Below are 19,594 nucleotides of genomic sequence, written 5' to 3'. Positions count from 1 at the left end.
TTCCGCCATACGTACGTGTTCCCGCCCGTACGCATGCACTCCTGCCCGTACGCACACACTCCCGCCCGTACACATGCACTCCCGCCCATCCTCCCGCTCGCTGTCTCGCTCGCCCGCCTGTGTACCCTTCTTCCACCCGCGCGCCCGCCTGCTTGTGCGTTCGCCGGCCGTGTCTGCGTGCTGGGAATTCGCTCGGCGCGCTCGCGGTCGACGTGGGTGCGGTCGTCGTGGGTGCGGTCGTCGTGTGTTGTGTTCGGAGCTGTGTTTTGTCCCACCTACTCGGTCAATCCGTCCCCTGCATGCTCATCGTTGCCGTGTGTTGCGGTTTCAGGCGTCAGCCCTCTCCGCTAACCGCCTGCCCGCTCTCCCGTCCATCCACTCGTTTGGTGCCCGGCCGATTGTCCGTCGACACCTCACCTGTCCAATCGGTTCGCCTGCCCGCCCGCTCGCTTTCCCCGCGTCCGTCGGTCGTGTTCGCGTGCTGGGCAGTTGCCCGACACGCTCACGGTCGGCGTGTGTGGTGCTGCTCTGCGCCCTGTACCCGCTTGCCCTCACCTGCTTGTCCATTCGCATACCCGCTGGCCCACTTGCCTGCTCGCCCGCTCCTCCGCCTGCTCGCCCACCATCCGCCCGCTCGTCTTCCTATCCGACCACCCGCCTTGGCGTCTGTGCCCGCAGTCTACCCGCCGGCTGCGTTTGCATGCGGGGCATTCGCCCGTCGCGCTCGTGGTCGGCGCGTCTGCTGTGCTGCACGTCGGCGCGTCCTATGCCCAAGGTCAGCTCGCTCGCTCGCGCAGCCTGCACTCACCTTCTATCGACTGGTCGCTCGGCACCAGCCTTGTTGCTCGCCAGCCTTGTTGCTCACCTGCTGCCCACCCATTCGCCCTGCGCCCACATGCGGTCCCGCCCGTACGCTGCCCGTTCATCGGCCGTGCCTGCACGCAGGGCATTGGCCCTGCGTGCTCGCGGTCGTTGTGCGCGTCGCGCTGCACGCCGCGGCGTCCTGTGTCTGCAGTTAGTGGGCGAGCTCGTATGAATCTGCACTCACCTGCAGACCCTTTTCCGTCCCCGCCAGTCGCCCATCCCTGCCTGCTGTCCGTTCATCGCTGCGCCCGGGCCCGCGGTGTGTTGATCGGCTGCGTTCGCGCACGCGCTCTTTGCCGTGGGTGCTCGCTGCACACATGTGCGTCGTGTTGCTGTGGCTGAGGGCGTGGGCGTGGGCGAGTCGACCTGGTGGAAGGAGGCATGAGAGGGAGAGTAGAAGTCGTAGGTATGTATGCTCGCCGTCGTAGGGCAGTGAGTCGAGCGCCCTAGCGGCGCGTGCGTGCGCGTGAACCAAGTGCGAAGCGCCCGTTTCGCAGCTTGAGCCTCTCTCGCAAACTCTCTCGTGATCCCTGCTTGACGACCTCCGTCCGACACGGGAACCGGCCACGCAACACTGTACGTTTTGGGACTCAAGCGAGTTGCCCAACAACTCGTCAGACGCGGACTTGAAGGACGAGCCGAGGCAAGGCTGCCACCCAAAAAGGAGATTGACAAGGTCCTTGCCAATCTCCATTTGAGGTGAGTCACTAGTCGTCACGGTATCTAACGTTAAGTATTACACCCACCACCACTTCAAGCTCCACACGACCGGACAGCTTTAGGACGGCGAGCGCCGCCACGCAACACACGAATTGCACGACGCGCATGCAAGTTCGTGCCCGCCAAGGACGGGAGGTTGGACTAGCGGAGGTGAGGTGGGGTGAGCGAGCATGAATCTGAACGGTACGCCCTTCGCTATGTTCGTCGATACTTCCTCGCTCGCTCGGCCATTCACCCACCCACTCGCCTCCCCGGTCGCTCGCCCTCGCGCACGCGCCAGTCTGCTCATTCGGCTGCCCACCTGTATCTTCGTTTGTCCGCTCGGCGGCGCTCGCTCGTCTGCCGACTCCTGCTCACTCAGATCCGCCCGTCTGCCCGCTCCCCCATCCGCCTGTGCGTCTGCCCGCCCGTCCACCCGTCCGCCCGCTCGCGCGCCTGCGAGCTCTTGCTTGCCCGTTCGTCTATCACCTGCATGCGCGCCCATCTGTTCGCCCACCCATCAACTCATTCGTCTGCTCGCGCATCTGCGTGTTCGTCCGTCTGTCCGTTCCCTTGCTCACTCGCATGCAGATCTGTCTGCGGTGGTTTGAAGTGTGGTGAGGGAGCTTGGAGGCTCGAGGCTGAAAGGTACGCCTGCCTCGTCGCCCGTCTACTTCCTCGCTCGTTCAGTCATTCACCCATGCTCGTGTCTCCCCGTCCGCTCGTCTCCCCGTCTGCTCGTCTCCTCTTCCACTGTCTCCTCGTCTACACGTCCGCTGGCTCATCTGTGTACCTCTGCGCACTGGCGCATCTTCCCACTGTCCCCACCCGTAGTCTTCCGCGACGGCTCGAGCGTCACCGGCTTGTGTCGAGCCTGAGGACGTGCGCTACTCTCAACCGCCAGCAGGCCTAGCACCGCTTTGACGTCAACACATTCTATCAGCCAGCGTGGCTGCGCGACGCCAGACTTGCATGATGGGCATGCAAGTCCACCCCGAGCAGGATCACCAAGAACCTCGAAGATACAGGGCGAGGAGGGAGGCCAGCGAGCGTGGAGGCTTGAAACTGAAAGGCACGCCCATCCACTAGCCCACTTGCATGCACGCCCATTTGTTTGCCCATTCGCCCATTGGCTTTCCTGTTTGTTTTCCTGTTTGCTCGCTCGCCCGCCCGCCCCCATGTTCGCTGTCCGCTCACCTACCGGTCCACTTGCCAACCAGCCTCCCGCTCTCCTGTCCGCTCTCCTACTCGTCCGCTCCTGCTAACCAGCATGCTCGCCCTGACGATGTTCACACAAGACGGCGCCGCAGATGTATGGGCAGGGCGGGTGTATTGCGCTGTACATGTGTGGCATGCACGCGCTTAGATTTGTGTCCTGGCGGTGTCAGGATGTGATGACCACGTCTGGACGTAAGTGATGTGCTCCTTGTCTGTCTGCCTGTCTGCTCACTCGTCTGCCCGCTTCCTTGCCAGCATGCCTGTCTACCAGTCCGCTCCCCCACCCTCTCGCACTTCCACCTGTCTGTGGGCCCACCCACGATTGTGGCCACATGACACTGGACTTGCATGACAGGCGTGCAAGTCCAGCCCCGAGTGGCAGGATCACTAAGCACGCAACAGACGAAGGACCAGCGGGTTGAGGTGTGGAAAGTGACCTTGGAGGCTTGAAGCCGAAAGGTATGCTTCCGCTCCCACCAGCACATTTGCGTGTCCGCTCTCCTGTTTGCTTCCCTGCCTGTCCGCTGGCGCGTCCACTTGCTCACCCATATGCTTGCTTGCCGGCACACTCACACGTCTGCTCGCCCATCTATTCACGCGCCTGCACGCTTGTTTGCTTGTCCATCTGCTTACCCATATGTATGCCCGTCTGTCCTTGCGCCCACCCATCTGCTCGTTCATCTGCTCATTTTGTAATGTATGATGTTGGAGACTAGTAAGTCTCTGGAGTCTGGAAGTAGTGTAGGCTACATTTGTATCATTGTCTATCAATGTATTCGCATATACCAAAAATATATTCAATGACCCCAATACCTGGGAATGTGCCAAAATGATTTGAGAGCAATCAATAAGTGAATCTAAAGCTGCAGAAATTGGCACACAAGGAGAATAAACCAACACACCACACGTAGAAATGAAGCACAAGGTCAATGCCAAAAGCATCCCAAAAGTGCTTTCTGAAACGAGCAAAAGCGCTCTCAATCAGGGTACTTGTGTTGAGGTCACTTTGGAGCTTGGGATCACTTTGGGGCTCTCAAAGTGCTTATAAGTCGTTGCAAGAACATATGAAGTGCTTAATGATTTTGGCGGTTTTCCCTGATGAGGCATGCACAAGGCGTGCAGTCAGAGTACTTAGCAGCTGATCTAGCTTTCTCCATCAACAGCAGCGTGCGTCTACACTCTCGCCCAATCTGACAAACGGTAGTGTAGGCGCATGACGTGCACTACAATCGCTATCCTTCTGCGGGGACGGAAGGCGGGGTTTCGCGGGCCGCAACATGTATCGGTTCGGTGCGTCTATCCTTACCTGAGTTGCATACAATGGACCGATGTATGCTCCGGTAGCTCCTTGTAAACCCACTAGACGGAATGGCGGCCGATGGGGTTGTCCAGCCGCTTGGGGTGACCACTGCCTATCCGATGACATTCGACGTCTCATTCTTGCAAAGCTCAGTCACACCCCAAGATTCCCGCGCTCTTTGACTTGCCTACCGTCCCGTCTTATGCAAGTCGCTGACTACGCACCAGTCCGGCACTCGACCCTTCCTCCTACGGACCGCCTTCGCAGACGGTTAGCCCATACGCTCCTCGCTATTCCATTCTCAGTCACGCACACGGGCACGATCAGCGTGATGGCGGTCGACTCAGGTCCGTTTCTAGCGGATCTCTTACCATGGCTTTGAACGTCGAGGAGGTGAGTTTGCTTTGGTTATCACGTACCCAACAGATCAAACCCAATGCCTGTCATTACACTAGGATGATCTACACCAAGCTCCTCTTGCACCGCCAGACACCAGCCACCTCCTCTGCCTGCGGGAGCATACACTGCTACGCTCAGCTCCACACCCTTCGGAACGAGATGGGCGACGATGTCCGAGAAGGATGGGAGACTCCTCAGGAGAAGGAAACACAAGAGGTGTGGGGGTTTGGACCGGAGCCATCGCAGGTGAGTATCCCCGCCGCAATCTATGTCTTCGTAATTCCTGGTGCTAATGTAGGTCTCATAGTGTACCACTTTGCAGCCCGATCACTAGAGGCTCATCGGCCGAACCACTGAGGTCGACTTGAACTCCCGCAACTGCCTGAACATCATGATTCATCATCCACGTCAATTTCTCTTGCCGCTACTGTCCCGCCACCCCTTCTAGGTTGACACGTCACAAACTTACGGTGTCGAGGCGCACCGTGCGTGCGCAGGTCAGGGTCGTGTGGGGCATGCCCTTCCGTCAGCCAGGCATGACCGTGGTGCGCCTGAATGGCGTCGAGACCGTGTACTATGTTCTACAATATCAGACAGTACGCCTACGTGCAGAGTTTCACCAAGGGCTTATGAACTGATTGATAGCCACAGCGCTAGTTGTGACTTCCTATGGACGGGACACACATCCGGGCATCTTCCGTTGCCATCTGCCCCTCCCCGACACTCTACTTAGCTAGTGCATTGCAGGGGTTCAGTCAACCCGCGGGGGTCAGGGGTAGGGGTACACGAGGGTAGGGGTAGGGGTTGCCATATCCAGTACACCCGTACCCGCCAGTTACCCCTTGTGGAAAGCGGCGCGGCGAGCCACCGGGGACTCACCACCAGCTCAGATTTGGATCTGGGGTTCTTGCTCAATATGGCAAGCCAAGCCTGGGCTCGCTAGAATAAAATATACATTTCCCAAAACAAGCATGCTTTCGTAAGCACAAGAAACTATCAGCAACTGTAGTCAGCCCGAAGCCCCCTCCCACTCCGAGTCTCCCATCTCCCAGACCCACCTACCCACCATGTCTGGACACCGCGTCAGTAACAGGCCGAAGGTCCCTACAGAGAAGCGAAGAGCAGCTGAGTCACCACCGAGAAGTGAAAAGACATACAAGAAACCACGCACCGATGATACTGATACTCAGCCGAGCACAAGTGGCAGTAGCCGCAAGGCTATCACAGGCCCAAGGGCCTCGACAGCGAGTGCAGGTGCCTCGACAGCGAGTACAAAGGCTTCAAGAGCAAGCGTCAAGGCCTCGACAGCAAACGCGAAGCCCTCGACGGCGAGTGCGAAGGCCTCGACAGTGAACCCGAAGGCCTCGACGGTGAACCCGAAGGCCTTGACAGTGAACCCGAAGCCCTCGACAGTGAACCGCAAGCCCTCGACCGCGAACCCAAAGCCATCAAGGCAGTGCTCCGTCGAGATTGAGGAAGTCGAGGATGTTGACGACGTGATCTCACGGACTCGGAAAGGAAGCAAGTCGAAAGTAATAGAGTTGTCGAGCTCCGAAGACGAAGAGGATGACCCCACCGAGCCGACTGACTCGGAGAATGGCGAGGACCTTGAGGAGCTAACAGCCGAGGAAGAACTCGGTGAGCGATATCAAGGTGATGCTATGGACGTACTCACAGTGGATACACAGCACAGATGCAGAAGAAATGGACATCACCGACGTACGCGTTCTTCAAACCCGATCCGTTGATAGAGTATGTCCACGGCCGCCGCTCGCATGTCTTCCACTGCGCAAACACTGCATGTAAGAAAGGGGTCAGGCGGTACCTTGATGGCAACGATGCGAGGTCAACGAGCAACTTACGAAAGCATGTGAAAGCTTGCTGGTCACTTGAAGCCTTGGAGGCCGCCGATCGTACAGGTTTGGCATCAAAGGCGAAAGTATGTATAGAGAAGTACAGGCGGACGCAAGACATCACACTGGCATTCGGAGGAGCATCGAAGGGGAAGACAACCTTCTCAACTCGTCAGCACACTCCAACTGAGACAAGGTAGGGTAGCACTTACTGTGTACGAGCAATGCGCTGATCCGAGTTTGGACTCGCCAAGGGCGGAGATCGTTCGATGGGTTTCGGAAAGCATGCGGCCGTTCAATATTGTCAACGACCGCGGGTTCCAATGCCTGATGAAGACAGGGCGACCCGAGTATAAGATCCCATCGCCAACTACTGTTGGGCGCAATGTTCGTAAGGTCTTCTTACGGGCGCGTGAACGCGTTGCACACTTGTTACAGGTGAGACGTCGTCAGTGATCTGTTGTCTCGGGGCCATAGAATCGAATCAACTTACCAGAACTACGACGGTGACCTGAACTTCGCAACCGATGCATGGACGTCGCCGAATCAAAAGGCCATGGTTGCATTTACTGTACACTTTGAGTATCATCGCGCGCCCATGCGACTCGTCCTCGATGTTGTCGAGGTCCCCGTGTCCCATAGTGGGCTGAACCTTGCGACAGCGTTCGCAGAGATGATCGAGGAGCTGAAACTCAATACCAAGGTCAGTAGATTGGAAATCAAAGCATACTATGCACTTACATTGGCTGGTAGATACTCGGAGTGACCTGCGACAACGCGACATCGAATGATGTGATGATTGAAGAGATGGAGAAGATGATCATGGGCTTTCCGGGGCGTCGGGCACGCAGCCGATGCTTTTGCCACATCGTAAATCTGGTGGCGAAGAGTTTGCTTCGTCAGTTTGAGCCACCCAAGCCAAGGAAAAAGAAGAAAAATGAAGATGGCACTGACGAGTATGACGAGAGTGCGGATGATGATCCCGAGCTGTCGGATTACGACCGAGAGCTTCAAGAATTGATGGAAGATCTCGATTTTGACGAGACCGAGGAGATCGAGGACGGGCAGGGCGACGACATCGATGGCCTGTGGGACGCGCGTGAGGATCTCAGCACGGAGAAGAGGTCGTCGCTCGAGGAAGAGGTTCGGCCAGTGAAGATGATGCTCGTGAAGGTGAGCATCAATCACATCCACAGGAGAAGAAACTTACCATGGGTCTGGCTCGGTAGCTGCGCAAGATCTCTGTCTCCATCCACCGCTCGCCGACGCTCCTGTTGCCGAGTTGGATGTTAGGGCTCGTGGGCTCGGAACCCTAGATTCAGGGGCCGGGCTGCCTCGTGAACCTACAGTTGGTGGTCGCGACGCGACCAGAGGGGGAAAGGGTGTCTTGAGGTCGTGAGCAGGGCGAGGAGCGCCTGCTGGTGTCGTTAGCAGGGCGACGAGCCGTGCTATAAGGGAGCGCAAGGAGGTCCTTGGTTGCCAGCGACGAGCTGGGCCAAGAGGTGAGTCCTAGACGGGCTGTTGGGCCAGGTCGAGGAGGGGTCCAAGGCGAAGGCGACGAGCCTAAGCCGAGGGGAGTTCCTAGGCGGGGCGACGAGCCTAGCCGAGGACAGGGGAACTAACTCGGACGGCGCGAAGAGTTCGCACTCGGACAAGGTGGTAGTTCAGGTAGAAGAGTAGATTACTTCCCAAAATGGAAGTCAGGTGGCTAGGTACATTGAGATAAGATGAGATGTACACTATCAGTTCATAATCTAATCTAATGGACAGATAATGGGTTATCTATCCGTAACAGAGCCCCCCATTATGAAGTGTATAGTGTGGGTATGAATGATGAGGTGAGGGCTCAGAAGAAGTAGATGTGGACATAGAGTGGAAAGGAGAAGGAGCATAGAAAGGAAAATTTTTTGGGCAGTAAAACTGCATCTAGAAGGCTCCGCCATGCAGAGACTGAGCTGTGCCGCATGTATCGCATCCCGAGCGGTCATCCTCGCAGGCATCCCGGTTGCACCACAGTCGCCATGCAGAGGATGCGCTGTCCTGCGTGTACCGCGTCCCAAGCTATCATCCTCGCAGAAGGCATGGATATGCCTAGGGCCAGGGTAGGCTAGGCTCAGTGGACCTCCCTATCCTCCCCTACCCCCTGCCCCCCAATCCCGAGTCGGAGCGATCCAGTGGGGAGGTTTGGCTCGAGATTCCGTAGAGCGGAGGGGATGGTAATTGGTAAGGGCAGAATAGTAGTGAGGGTGGGTGGGCTGGGCTTTATCTGCCTCTATTGTGTAGGCATTCCTCGTCGTAGGCGTCTGACACTCGTATTGCCTCCTCTATTTGCCACCGTGCATGCACAAGTGCAGCTAGTGCAGCTGGTGACTTGTCGTAGACAACACGTTCCTGGGCTTCCCTATGCGCACGATAGAGTGGGCTGAAGCTGATTGGCTCGTAGCGTGCAGGGGCAGAACTCAATGAGGGCAGACTACGAGGAGTGCGGACGTTCCACACGTCCTCATTGTCGAAAGCCGAGGGAGATGGTGCCGAGTTTGGTGGGACATGACGGTCGAGATCAAGGGGCACCGAGTCTTCATCAAGAGCAGCCGCATGCACAGAACGTGCGAGTGGAGAGCAGGGTCGAATGGTTCGACCGCTGCCTTCAGGAGTGGATGAGTTCGAGAAGGGTGAAATGGACGATAGTGAGGTGTCAACACACAACGTGCCGGAAGTAGTCAGCGCGGCTCGCACCGACGAGTTGGAATCCTCGCAGCGATCATGCGTCGACGCGGACGAGTCGAGTGAGGATGTATGTACACCGAACGAAGGCGGGTGCATGGGTGTGTCGGAAGAGGAGGCGCCGCGCGAAGGCAATGATGCATAGTGTGAGGGTTGCGACGTGGGCGAAGACGCAGACGTGCTGGATAAAGGCGAGTGCCTGGGACGAGAAGGCGCAAACGTGCCGGACGAAGGCAGGCGCGCAGACAAGTCGAGCACGGGAGTGGGAGCAAGGCAGGAGGAAGTGTTCGTGCTTGTGATTGAGCTCGATGGGACACCACAGTCGTGATTGAGGAACGCCGAGTCGACGCCGAGAGCAGGCTCGTGCACGGGACGTGGGAGTGTACTCGGAGAGCAGGGTCGAAGAAGTCGACCGCTGCACTCGAAAACCTGGGGCGGAGGTGGAGCCGGATCGGACACTGATGGGCAGTAGATACTGGACGTGCGGACGTCACTCCGCACGGTCCAACTCTCCGAGTCATCAGATGGGTCGTCCGCCAGATTAGTTTTGCGAGCCTTGGAAATGCTCAGGCGTGAAGGCGGCAACGGGGACACAGGCGAGGATGCTTGTGTGCTGGACGAAGACGAGCGCGTGGAACGCAAGAGTTGCGACACGAGTGGATGGGCACCGGGCGGAGAAGTTGGTGTGTCGGTCGAGACACTTGTCTGAACTGCCGGCGTGACCTCAGTATCACGTCCTACGTGCCCCTGGGGTCGTCCGACCTTGCTCGTTGGGCTGGCTATTGTACCGGGCGCGCGGAGAGTCCACGCGGCCCAGTACTCGCTCAGCGAGACGTCCAAGCACGGGTCTTTCGGGGTCGCCGAGTGACCGGATCGCGAGGAGGATGGCGGAGGCGTGACGGACGAGGGCGCGCGGCGCGAGGGCTGTGACGCGAGCGGAACATCGCACAGTGGGAACGTGGACGGAGTGCAGGGAGGCAGCGGAGGCGCGGGCGAGGACACATGGAGAGTCATCTCGGCTCGTCCTTGCTGTCCGTCAACCTCCCAGCCTAGCACTCCTGTACGCGGCGGAGCGGCCTGGTCGTAAGCCCTGCGAGTGTGCAAGGCACTGCTAGTCAACACGGCCGGCGCAATCTCGGTATCACGCCCTTCCTGCAAGTATGGTCGTTCGGCTTCACTTGTCGGGCTAGCTGCTGTACCAGGCGCGCGGACGTTCCGCACTGTCCCGTACTCGCTCGGCGCGACGTCCTTGTTTGCCTTCGAGTGCGTCGGATCGACCGTCGAAGTGGCCTTGTGGGCGTGCAGTGCATGGCTCGTTTGAGCCGCTCCGTCTTTGTCCCACGCGTCGCCCGTGCGAAGGGTCTCGCCGCCTGCATGTGTCGACGCAGGCGTGTCGAGCGAAGGCGAACGCGCCGGACGCGGATGCGGGGAGATGGGCGGCGATCTGGCTTTGCGAACCGATGGCGGAGGAGGGGTCGAAGGGGCGTGGTGAGTTAGAGTACTCACTGAGGTGGTGTCTGTTCGCTCCTCGTTTCGATCCCTCTCCCCTGTCTCTTTCTTGCCTGACTGCCCCCCACACACTAGTTCATGCCTGCTCGTGTCGGTATGGTTTGAGGTTTCTTCCTCAAGCTTCAGTGCACGCGTCGGCGTCCATGCGTCGGAATCTTGCAACCTGCAGGCTCGAGCTTGCTCACCTGGGCCGGCGGCGGGGTCGCTACCGGGCGCGCGGACGTTCCACGCGGCCCTGTACTCGCCCTGTAGGCTCTCTTTAGGTAGCTCAGGTTCGTCTTCGCGCGCTTCTGCGCGCCTCGGCGTGACTTGTGAGACGGTCTCGTTAGCGTGCAACGCGCTGTCCGTTTGCGTGGCTGACGTAGCCTCGACTTTGCTCCTGGGGTGCTCAGCTTCCCAGGTTGGGCTGGTTGTCGTACTAGGCACGCGGCGGATCCACGCGGCCCAGTATTCGCTCAGCGGGGACGCGGACGTATCAGGAGCGGGCGATGGTTCAGCGACAGTGGAGTCGCTACCAGGTGCGCGGTGGTTCCGCACAGCCTCGTGCTCGTCTCGCGGACTTTCCGTGTGATAGGCTCCGAGGGCGAATGGGTGACCTGAGTGCGTAGGTGGTGCTGTAGATGTGGGTGGGGACGCAGACATGTCAGACGAGGACGGAGATCGAGTGATCCCGACTCCCCTACCCCCCTGTCTGCATCCGCACTTGTTTTGCTTGGTGGCCCCCCACTTGCGAGTCCGTGCTGGCTCGCTTTTGCGCTAGCTGGGGCTTCTCCGGCCCGCTTGAGCAAGTGCGCCGACTCGCTGGACTCGTCGTCGCGCGGTGGGCGGGCGGGCTGTTGATCGACTTCGCGTGTGGCGGCGACGAGGGTGGGGAGGTTACCGGGCGCGCGGACGTTCCACACGGCCCGGTATTCCCCTTGCAGGTCATCGGCGCAATCGGTCTTGGCGACTGTCGAGCGTCCGGGAAGCGAGTGTGGCGGTGAGGCACCAGGAGAGGGCGAGAGGCGCGGAATCGAGTCGGGCGCATGTGAACGCACATTGCGCGAGAACGCAGGTTCGTCGAGTGAGGATGGCGAGGGAGGCGTGTGTGCGTCAAGTGACGGTGGAAGAGCGGAAAGGGCCGGGCGAGCGCAGCGCGGAGACGCAGGCTCGTCGAGCGGTGACAGACGAACGGACGGGGGTTCACGAGTGAGGTGCACGATTGCAGACTCGTTGAACGAGGGCGTGCGGCTCGAAGGCGGGTGCTGGTCGACGGGGGTACTTGCCGGAATCGATCCAGCTCGTCCTTCCCTTCGTTTGTCCAGTAGGTCGTCCTTGCGAGAGGATACGAGGGAAGTCGAGGTGCTGTGGTCTTCGATGCTCGCTGTTGTCTTGACGGCGGTGTCCGAGGCTGAAGGGTCGTTACTGGGCGCGCGGACTTTCCACACGGCCCAGTACTCCTTCAGGAGGTCGTCCGGGTGAGGCGTCTCGTGGATGGTTGAACGGTCGATGGTCGAGGTGGGCGCCGAGTAGTCTGAGCTCGAGACGGGTGAGTCGAGGCGAGGTCGAGGCGAGGTCGTAGTTGTGTCGGACCGACGTGCAGACCCACCGGTCTGGCACACGGGCGCGAGTGGGAGAGGGCGTAACGAGGCCTTGGACGCATCGAGCGAGTCGGGGAACGTGGCACGGGAGCTGAGAGGAGAGGAATCGGGAGAGGGATGCGGATGGACGGTGGAACTCACCGGAGTCGACTCGACTCGTTCCTCCCTTCGTTTGTCTTCCCTGCCTAGCGAGCCCTCGCTTGGCTGCCCCCACTCCAGCGTTCAGGACTGTCCGCTGTAGGGCTGCGCTGAGTGTTTCCCCCGTATGGCTCGGCGCGAGTGTGCTTGGCTTGCCCAACAGGCGTGCAGGTGGGTGGCGAGCCGTCCGTCCGCGCCACTGTCGGGACTTCCTTGCGGGGCTCTGATACGCGCGTGGGCTTGACTCGCTCCTCTTCGTACGTCGAGCTGGCTGCTGCGCCAGGCGCGCGGAGAGTCCACACGGTCTGGTACTTGCTCAGCAAGTCGTCCGTGCCGAAGGTCTCGGAGGTCGTCGAGTGGCGGAGGCGCGGGGGAGACGACGGGGTCCCGGAGGATGGCGCGGACGAGAGTGTGTAGCTCGAGGCGGAGGACGGAGGCGCGAGCGAGGCGGGGAGCGTAGAACGCAGATGATGAGAGGAGGAGGATGGTGGTGGCGAGACCGTGGGCGTGTCGAGCGAGGGCAGGGACATGGCGCGTGGACGAGGACGAGGAGGGACGGAAGGTGGGTGCTGACCGCCGGAGGTACTCACCTGAGTCGCTCTGACTCGCCCCTCCCGTCGGCTGTCCTGTCTACCCGGCGAGCTCGAGCTCGTCTGCCCCCCACTCCCTGGCTCATCGCTACTCGTCTTGGCGCCTGGATGGACGGCCTCCGCGTGAGTACTGAGGCGCACTAGCGAGGTTAGTTCGGCTTCGTTGAGCGTCGAACTCGCGACCGTGCTGACGGAAGGGTTTGAGGCTGCAGAGGAGCCACCGGACGCGCGGCAGTTCCGCGTGGTCCGATACTCGTCTTGCAGGTTGCCCTTGAGAGTGGTATCGACGGAGTCCGGGTGTGGAGTGCGCGTCGAGAGCGTAGGCGTGTCGAGCGAGCGGGAAGACGCGGCGCGAGAGTTGCTGCAGGGAGTCGAACACAAATCGAGAGGCGATTCGGTTCGTTTCCCTTCGAGTGCCGGGCTTGCAGCTATGTTCACCGCGGGGCTCGAAGCAGTGATGATGCCTTTGGACGAGCGGACGTTCCACACGGTCCAAGGATCATCCTGCGAGCGGCCGGCGAGGGCGATACTGGATGAGGTCGGGTGACCAGAGCGCGAGAGCGTGTCGGATGGCGGCGGACAGACGGAAGTGGGTGAATGTGGTTGGTCCGAAAGCGCGAGCAAGTAGAGTGACGGCGGATGGATGGAAGCGGGCGAGTGAGAAAGGGGTGCGTCGAGTACAGATGGGAGCGCGGAATGCGAGCGTAGAGGGATGGACGGAGAGAGCGGAGGGACGGAGGCACTTGCCAGAGTCGACTCAGTCGTTGCGTCCGGCGAGGCTTTCTCGAGTCTTAGCGTATGCGTCGGAGTGGCTTGCTCGTTTTCGCTTGTGGAACTGGCTGCTGTACCAGGCGCGCGGACGTTCCACACGGCCTGGTACTTGTCCAGTAGGTCGTCCACGGGCAGGACCTTGGAGGTCGCAGAGTGGTCGAGTCGCGAGAGAGACGGCGGGGTACCGGCAGATGACACGGGCGAGGGTGAGCCTGAGCATGCAGTGCTCGGATGCGGAGAGGACGACGGGAGCGCGTCAAACAACGGCGGAATGACGGAAGGGACCGGACGAGCGCAACGCGAAGGCGCGGGCTCGTTGATTGTAGTCCATCCGACTCGTCCCTCGACTTCCCTGCTCCGGCTCAGCGGCCCCCCACTCTTTAGTTCGTAGCTGATCGCAGTAGGGATGCGAGGAGCGTGTACTCCGTAAAGCTCGGCGCGTGCGCGCTGGATTAGCCCGGCAGACGAGCCAGTGGGTCGTAAGTCGTCCGTCCGCGCTGCTGAGGGCACTTCCTTGCGGGACTTTGATGCACGCGTGGGCGGGACAGCTTCGCCATCACGGAATGGCTCGACCTCGAGTGACGGGACGGAGACGGCAGGGTGGGTACCAAGCGCGCGGACGTTCCACACGGCTTGGTACTTGTCTTGCCGACCGTCCGTGTGAGCGGTACTGCTAGAGGTCGAGAGAGCGTGCTGTGAGAGCGTAGACGCGGATGAGGGGACATGGCCAGTAGGCGTAGCCGGGCTTGGAGTGATCGGCGAGGCGAGGCCACCGCGCGTGAAGGGTGCTGGCGGACGTGCGAGCGAGTAGGCGCGAGTCTGAGAGGCCGTGGATGCGTTGGACGAGGACGGGGGCGCGTAACGCGTGTGTAGAGGAGCAGAGGGAGAAGGTAGAGGGATAGACCGGCTTACCAGAGTCTCCGCGACTCGACTATCCCCTCTGCCTCGCTCAATCTCCGTCCGAGTCGTACCGCGTGGACTCTTGGATGGTCCTTCGCGGCTGCTCGTCCTCGCGAGTGATCGGCGCGCAGCCTCTATGCCCATCTCGAACAACTCTAGCAAAGTCAGCTCGGCGGACTTGCGGGCGGACGGCGCGCGGGCGTTAGTCTGCGAGTCTTGCGGGGCCTTGTCTGTGCTCGCCCTCGCGCGCGTAGGGGCGGCCTGTTCATAGGACTTGCAGACGCGTCGCACGTCGATCGTCCGCGCAGTGGGCGGGGCTTCCTGTCGAAGCCGTGGCGTAGGCGTAGACGCGTTGAGCTTGCCGTTGTGCAGAGATTGGACGGGTCGTTGCTCGACCTCTGGCCTTGGGCCGTCGACGGCGGGACAGCCACTTGTACCGAGCGAGCGAAGAGTTCGCACGGCTCGGTACTCATGTTGCAGGTTGCCCGCGGGAGGCGTATGGATAGAGGTCGAGAGGTCGAGCCGGGAGGGCGCAGGCGCGTAGAGCGAGTGTGAGGGCACCAGGTCGAAGGATGGGTTGCCGAGGAGAGGGATGGACGGGGTGTCCTTCCCATACCTTTGTGCGAACGCCGCCCGTTCAGCCGCAGCCGTCTCCCTGGCGTGATGCGCACGGACGAGAGCCGCACTTTCCTCGCGCGACGGAAAGCCGGAGATGGAAGGCGGTGACGGATGGGCGGCGAATGCAGGAGGGAGCAGCGGAAGGGCGGCGGCGGATGGACGAGGGTGGAGCGAGGAGGCAGGTGCGTCGAATGAGGGCGTGCGGGCGGAAGGTGGACGCGGAGAGGGCGAAGTAGAGGGCGCATAGCGCGTTGAAGAGGGAGAGGGCGATGGTGGTAGATGGACGGTGGTACTCACCGGAGTCGGCCTGACTCCTAATCCCTGTCCATCGACCTCTCTGCTCGTCTCTTCGCGGTGACTCGTCCGCGCGATCGTCCGTGCATCCCTTGGGTGCCTGGTCGGGCACGTCGACGCGTCTAGCGGGGCTGTCTTGCAGGCGCGGGACGCGCCGTTCGTCTGCAAGTCCTGCGTGGCTGCTCTCGCGCGCGTCGGGACGGCATGACCGTCGGGCTTGCAGGCGTGCTGCGCTCCGCTCGTCCGTGCCGAGGGCGGAACCTCCTGTCGGGACCTTGGCGCGTGGGACTCGCTATCGCGCAGAGGTCGGGCGTGTGGTTGCACGACCTCGGGCCTTGAGCTGACGATGGCTGGGCGACCACTGGTATCGAGCGAGCGGACGTTCCACTCGGCTCGATATTCGTCTTGAGGGTCGCTCGCGTGAGAGGGTCGGCGGATAGCGGTAGAGCCAAGGCGCGAGATGGAGGGTTGGGCGTGGAGAGAGGGCGCGGGCGTGATAGATGGAAGCGGAGAGGACGGAGCCGGAGGCGCATGGCACGCAGAAGAGGGAGAGGGCAGTGGAGGGAGATGAGCGGCAGTACTCACAGGAGTCGGCTTGACTCTTCTTGCCTCTCTGTCGACCTCCCACCTCGTCCCTCCGCGGTAGCTTGTGCTTGAACGGGCCGGGGCGTCCTCCGGGCATCCTAACGCGCGGATCGACGCGTCTTGCGAGTCGATTCTCCGGGCGAGCGACGCGTCGGTTGACCGCGGGCCGTGGGCTTCGTGTGCGCTCGGCCTTGCTCGCGTTGGGACGACCTGGTCGTAGGGCTTGCAGGTGAGCTGCTCGTCGGTCGTCCGCGCCGAGGATGGGGCCTCTTGCCTGGGCCTTGGCGTAAGTATTGGCGCGTCGGTCTTGCCGTCGCGCGGAGGATGGGCGTGCGGTCGTCCGACCTCTGGCCTTGAGCCGTCCGCGGCGGGGCAGCCATTTGTACCGAGCGCGTGAATACTTCGCGCGGCTCGATACTCATCTTGCGGGCTGTCCGCGAGAGTGGGTCGGAGGGTAGCGGGGAGTTGAAGCGCGAGATGGAAGGAGGAGCGAGGTCGACGCGTTGAGCGAGCGACTCAGCGCGCGACGCGTCTGGGCGCTCCGCGGGGATGGAACTCCCACGGGTCTCCGAACGGGCTCGGACCGCGCAGCAGGAGATCCTGGGCCGCAGGTGGCGAGAGGGAGAGGTTGAGAGCCTCGAGGCGCGATCACCGAGGCGTAGGGTTGGGCGCTGTAGGCGCGCGAGCTGTGAGTTGGCGCGGGGCCCGAATTGGTGATAGTGCTCGCCATTCGGAGCAGGCCAGCCAGCTGGGAGAAGGCATTAGGATAGAAAGTGGTAGATAGAGTACTCGAGAATGGATTTCGACTTTGAAGGAATTCCGAGAGAACCTAGAGGGACCAAGGGTGTTCACAGGGCAGTGGACCGGTCCCCTGAATGTCCACCAATGTTAGGGCTCGTGGGCTCGGAACCCTAGATTCAGGGGCCGGGCTGCCTCGTGAACCTACAGTTGGTGGTCGCGACGCGACCAGAGGGGGAAAGGGTGTCTTGAGGTCGTGAGCAGGGCGAGGAGCGCCTGCTGGTGTCGTTAGCAGGGCGACGAGCCGTGCTATAAGGGAGCGCAAGGAGGTCCTTGGTTGCCAGCGACGAGCTGGGCCAAGAGGTGAGTCCTAGACGGGCTGTTGGGCCAGGTCGAGGAGGGGTCCAAGGCGAAGGCGACGAGCCTAAGCCGAGGGGAGTTCCTAGGCGGGGCGACGAGCCTAGCCGAGGACAGGGGAACTAACTCGGACGGCGCGAAGAGTTCGCACTCGGACAAGGTGGTAGTTCAGGTAGAAGAGTAGATTACTTCCCAAAATGGAAGTCAGGTGGCTAGGTACATTGAGATAAGATGAGATGTACACTATCAGTTCATAATCTAATCTAATGGACAGATAATGGGTTATCTATCCGTAACATTGGAGGAAGGCCATAGAAGAGCTGGAGATGGAGTTTCGAAAGCTCCCGCGCGACGTCCGCACTCGGTGGAACTCCACGTTCCGAATGCTGGTCGTCGCGCTTGAGTATCGCGAGGCGATAGTGAAGATGACGGCGACACAGGCGAATGGCCTACGTCGGTGGGAGCCGAACGAGAGGGAGTGGGAGATTGCGACGCAACTCCGTGACGTCCTCGTGGTAAGTCACTCTGTCACTTTGTGGGTCCACAGTTCACTTACCATTCTCGTTCAATCGCCCACGTTCCCTACGACCTCTTCGACTTGCACCTCTCGCTGGCGCCGCTCTACATCTGCTTCGCCATCCACGCACACTCGCATCGCCCTCCGTGTACGCTCGCATCGCCGTCCGCCACGCTCCTATCGGCCTCCGTGTACGCCCCCACCGCCCTTTCACGAATGCCCGCGTTGCTTAATGGGCACAACATCCCGCCCTACGCTGGCACTCGATCCTTCGCCCACTCTGCTCGCACCCTGGTCAAACGCGCACGCCACGTCGATACGTGACTGCGCCTGCTTGCTCAACATGAATGTGTGTGCTGCACGCCATCTTGAACACCGTTCGGTATGTGTCTACTACACTCACCACGCCCATCCGCCGCCCGAACGACTCTGCTCACGCCTCACCTTGTAGGTCGTCGCTCGCTGTGTTTGTCGTGTCCCCGGTACACTGCACAATACGGACGCCACATCGTCGGTTCATCGCGCGCGACACCTGCCCCTGCGGCTTGAATGCGCTGTCCGTCGCCCGCACCTTCTCACCCCGACAATCTCACACACGCGCAACGTCCTTCCTCGCCCACTATGCCTCCCACGTCATCGCTGCATCACTCACGACACCCGGCTGTCTCGCTGGACTGCCCCTTCCTTGGCCCTGCTCTCCCTTCTCTCGCGCGCCCCTTCTCTGCTACACAACATCGGCCACGTGCCACGTCATTCGTTGCACACTACGCCCGCCATGTCACGGATTCATCGCGCGCATCACCCGGCCTTGCGTCTCGCTCGCCTGGTCGTATCTCCCGGCGCCGCGTCACCTTTCGTATCGCCCGCAACACCTGCTCGTTTGTTCACGTGCCTGCTCATTCCCTATCCACCCAACGACTCTCATTCCTCGCCCGTTTGTTGTCCCACCCGCCTGTTCTCTTGCGTGCCCGTGCACACTCTCGCATGCCCGCCCATTTGCTCACCCGTCGGCGCCGCCTGCCACGCCTTCAATCGACCTGCTGGGCTACTACAGGTCTTCTACCATGCCACTCAATTCTTCTCGCGCGAAGGCGAGGAGGCGCCGGATCTCACCGATGTGATCCCATCTATGGACTACATCGACCATCGACTCGCGACCGACGCGATCAACACGAGCCTCGACCCTGCCATCCGTGTTGCCATTGGCATGGCGAAACGTACCATCAATCGATATTACGACAAGAGTGACGAGTCGGCCGCATATCGCATTGCTATGGGTACGTCTGCGTCTCTGTTCCTCTTCACATTTCCTTGGTTTGTTGACTGCGTCTTACAAAGTTCTCGACCCCCGATACAAGTTCAAGTATTTCCAAGACAACGACTGGCCCGACGAATGGATTTCCGAGGCCCACTCGCTGCTACGGCAGACGTATGATGACGAGTGGGCCGGGCGAGTGCCAGTGCTAGTCCAGCATGAAAGTGCCGAGCAGCCCAAGGTACGTTGACATCAGTACTAGGAGCTTCGCGATTGCATTGATGCTCCCCTATTCAGCAGATTGCTGGGCCATCGAAGATGCAAAATATGTTCGACATTGCCCGTGCTAATCGCCAGGAGCCGAGTGAGCTGATCGGGCATGAGCTGGAACATTACCTCAGCAGTGGCCCTGCCCGGAAGGTCAAAATGTACTCAAGTGGTGGACCTCGGAGGAGACGCAAAAGAACTACCCGAACCTGTCGCGCATGGCAGTATGTTATCTAACGATCCCGCGTGAGTGATTCGATCCATATGATCAACTCGAACTTCGCTGACTGGTGCTATTGCAGCCACCTCTGTTGCAGTCGAACGACTGTTCAGCAAAGGCCGAATCATTCTGTCTCACCTGCGAAATGGCCTTTCGGCGGCTTCCATTCGCGCGCTGCTATGCCTCAATAATTGGAGT

At 60.6% G+C, this 19,594-nt stretch overlaps 4 protein-coding genes across 4 annotated transcripts; 3 read left to right on the top strand and 1 right to left on the bottom strand.

Moving 5' to 3' along the window:
- Positions 1-5,547: 5,547 nt before the first annotated feature.
- On the top strand, positions 5,548-6,310 carry B0H18DRAFT_962920 (uncharacterized protein; the record flags this gene model as incomplete). The annotated part of the gene is made up of 3 exons (XM_048043136.1): positions 5,548-6,118; positions 6,169-6,232; positions 6,292-6,310. 3 exons carry the CDS (start codon positions 5,548-5,550, stop codon positions 6,308-6,310), a joined length of 654 nt encoding a protein of 217 aa, XP_047884676.1.
- Positions 6,311-7,086: 776 nt separating this feature from the next.
- On the top strand, positions 7,087-7,626 carry B0H18DRAFT_894583 (uncharacterized protein; the record flags this gene model as incomplete). The annotated part of the gene is made up of 1 exon (XM_048041391.1): positions 7,087-7,626. A coding segment is annotated over one exon (540 nt), but the record flags the coding sequence as incomplete, so codon positions are not given.
- A 969-nt stretch (positions 7,627-8,595) lies between these two features.
- B0H18DRAFT_1110628 (uncharacterized protein) lies at positions 8,596-16,472 on the bottom strand (the record flags this gene model as incomplete). Its single annotated transcript, XM_048032770.1, has 5 exons — positions 16,043-16,472; positions 12,376-15,861; positions 12,288-12,327; positions 11,270-12,237; positions 8,596-11,180 (listed from the first exon to the last, which is right to left on the bottom strand). Exons 1-5 carry the CDS (start codon positions 16,137-16,139, stop codon positions 8,596-8,598), a joined length of 7,176 nt encoding a protein of 2,391 aa, XP_047884674.1. The 5' UTR covers positions 16,140-16,472.
- Positions 16,473-17,562: 1,090 nt separating this feature from the next.
- B0H18DRAFT_894592 (uncharacterized protein) lies at positions 17,563-19,159 on the top strand (the record flags this gene model as incomplete). Its single annotated transcript, XM_048041392.1, has 3 exons — positions 17,563-17,652; positions 18,709-18,931; positions 18,993-19,159. The coding sequence occupies 3 exons, from the start codon at positions 17,563-17,565 to the stop codon at positions 19,157-19,159; spliced, it is 480 nt and encodes a 159-aa protein (XP_047884673.1).
- Between the last annotated feature and the right edge of the window lie 435 nt (positions 19,160-19,594).

Source organism: Fomitopsis serialis (genome assembly GCF_022376445.1).
Source record: "Fomitopsis serialis strain Sig1Antser10 chromosome Unknown B0H18scaffold_411, whole genome shotgun sequence".
In the NCBI taxonomy this organism is placed as follows: Eukaryota; Fungi; Basidiomycota; class Agaricomycetes; order Polyporales; family Fomitopsidaceae; genus Fomitopsis; species Fomitopsis serialis.
Note: the sequence above shows the minus strand (reverse complement) of the source record. Positions and strands in the feature narration are given on the sequence as shown.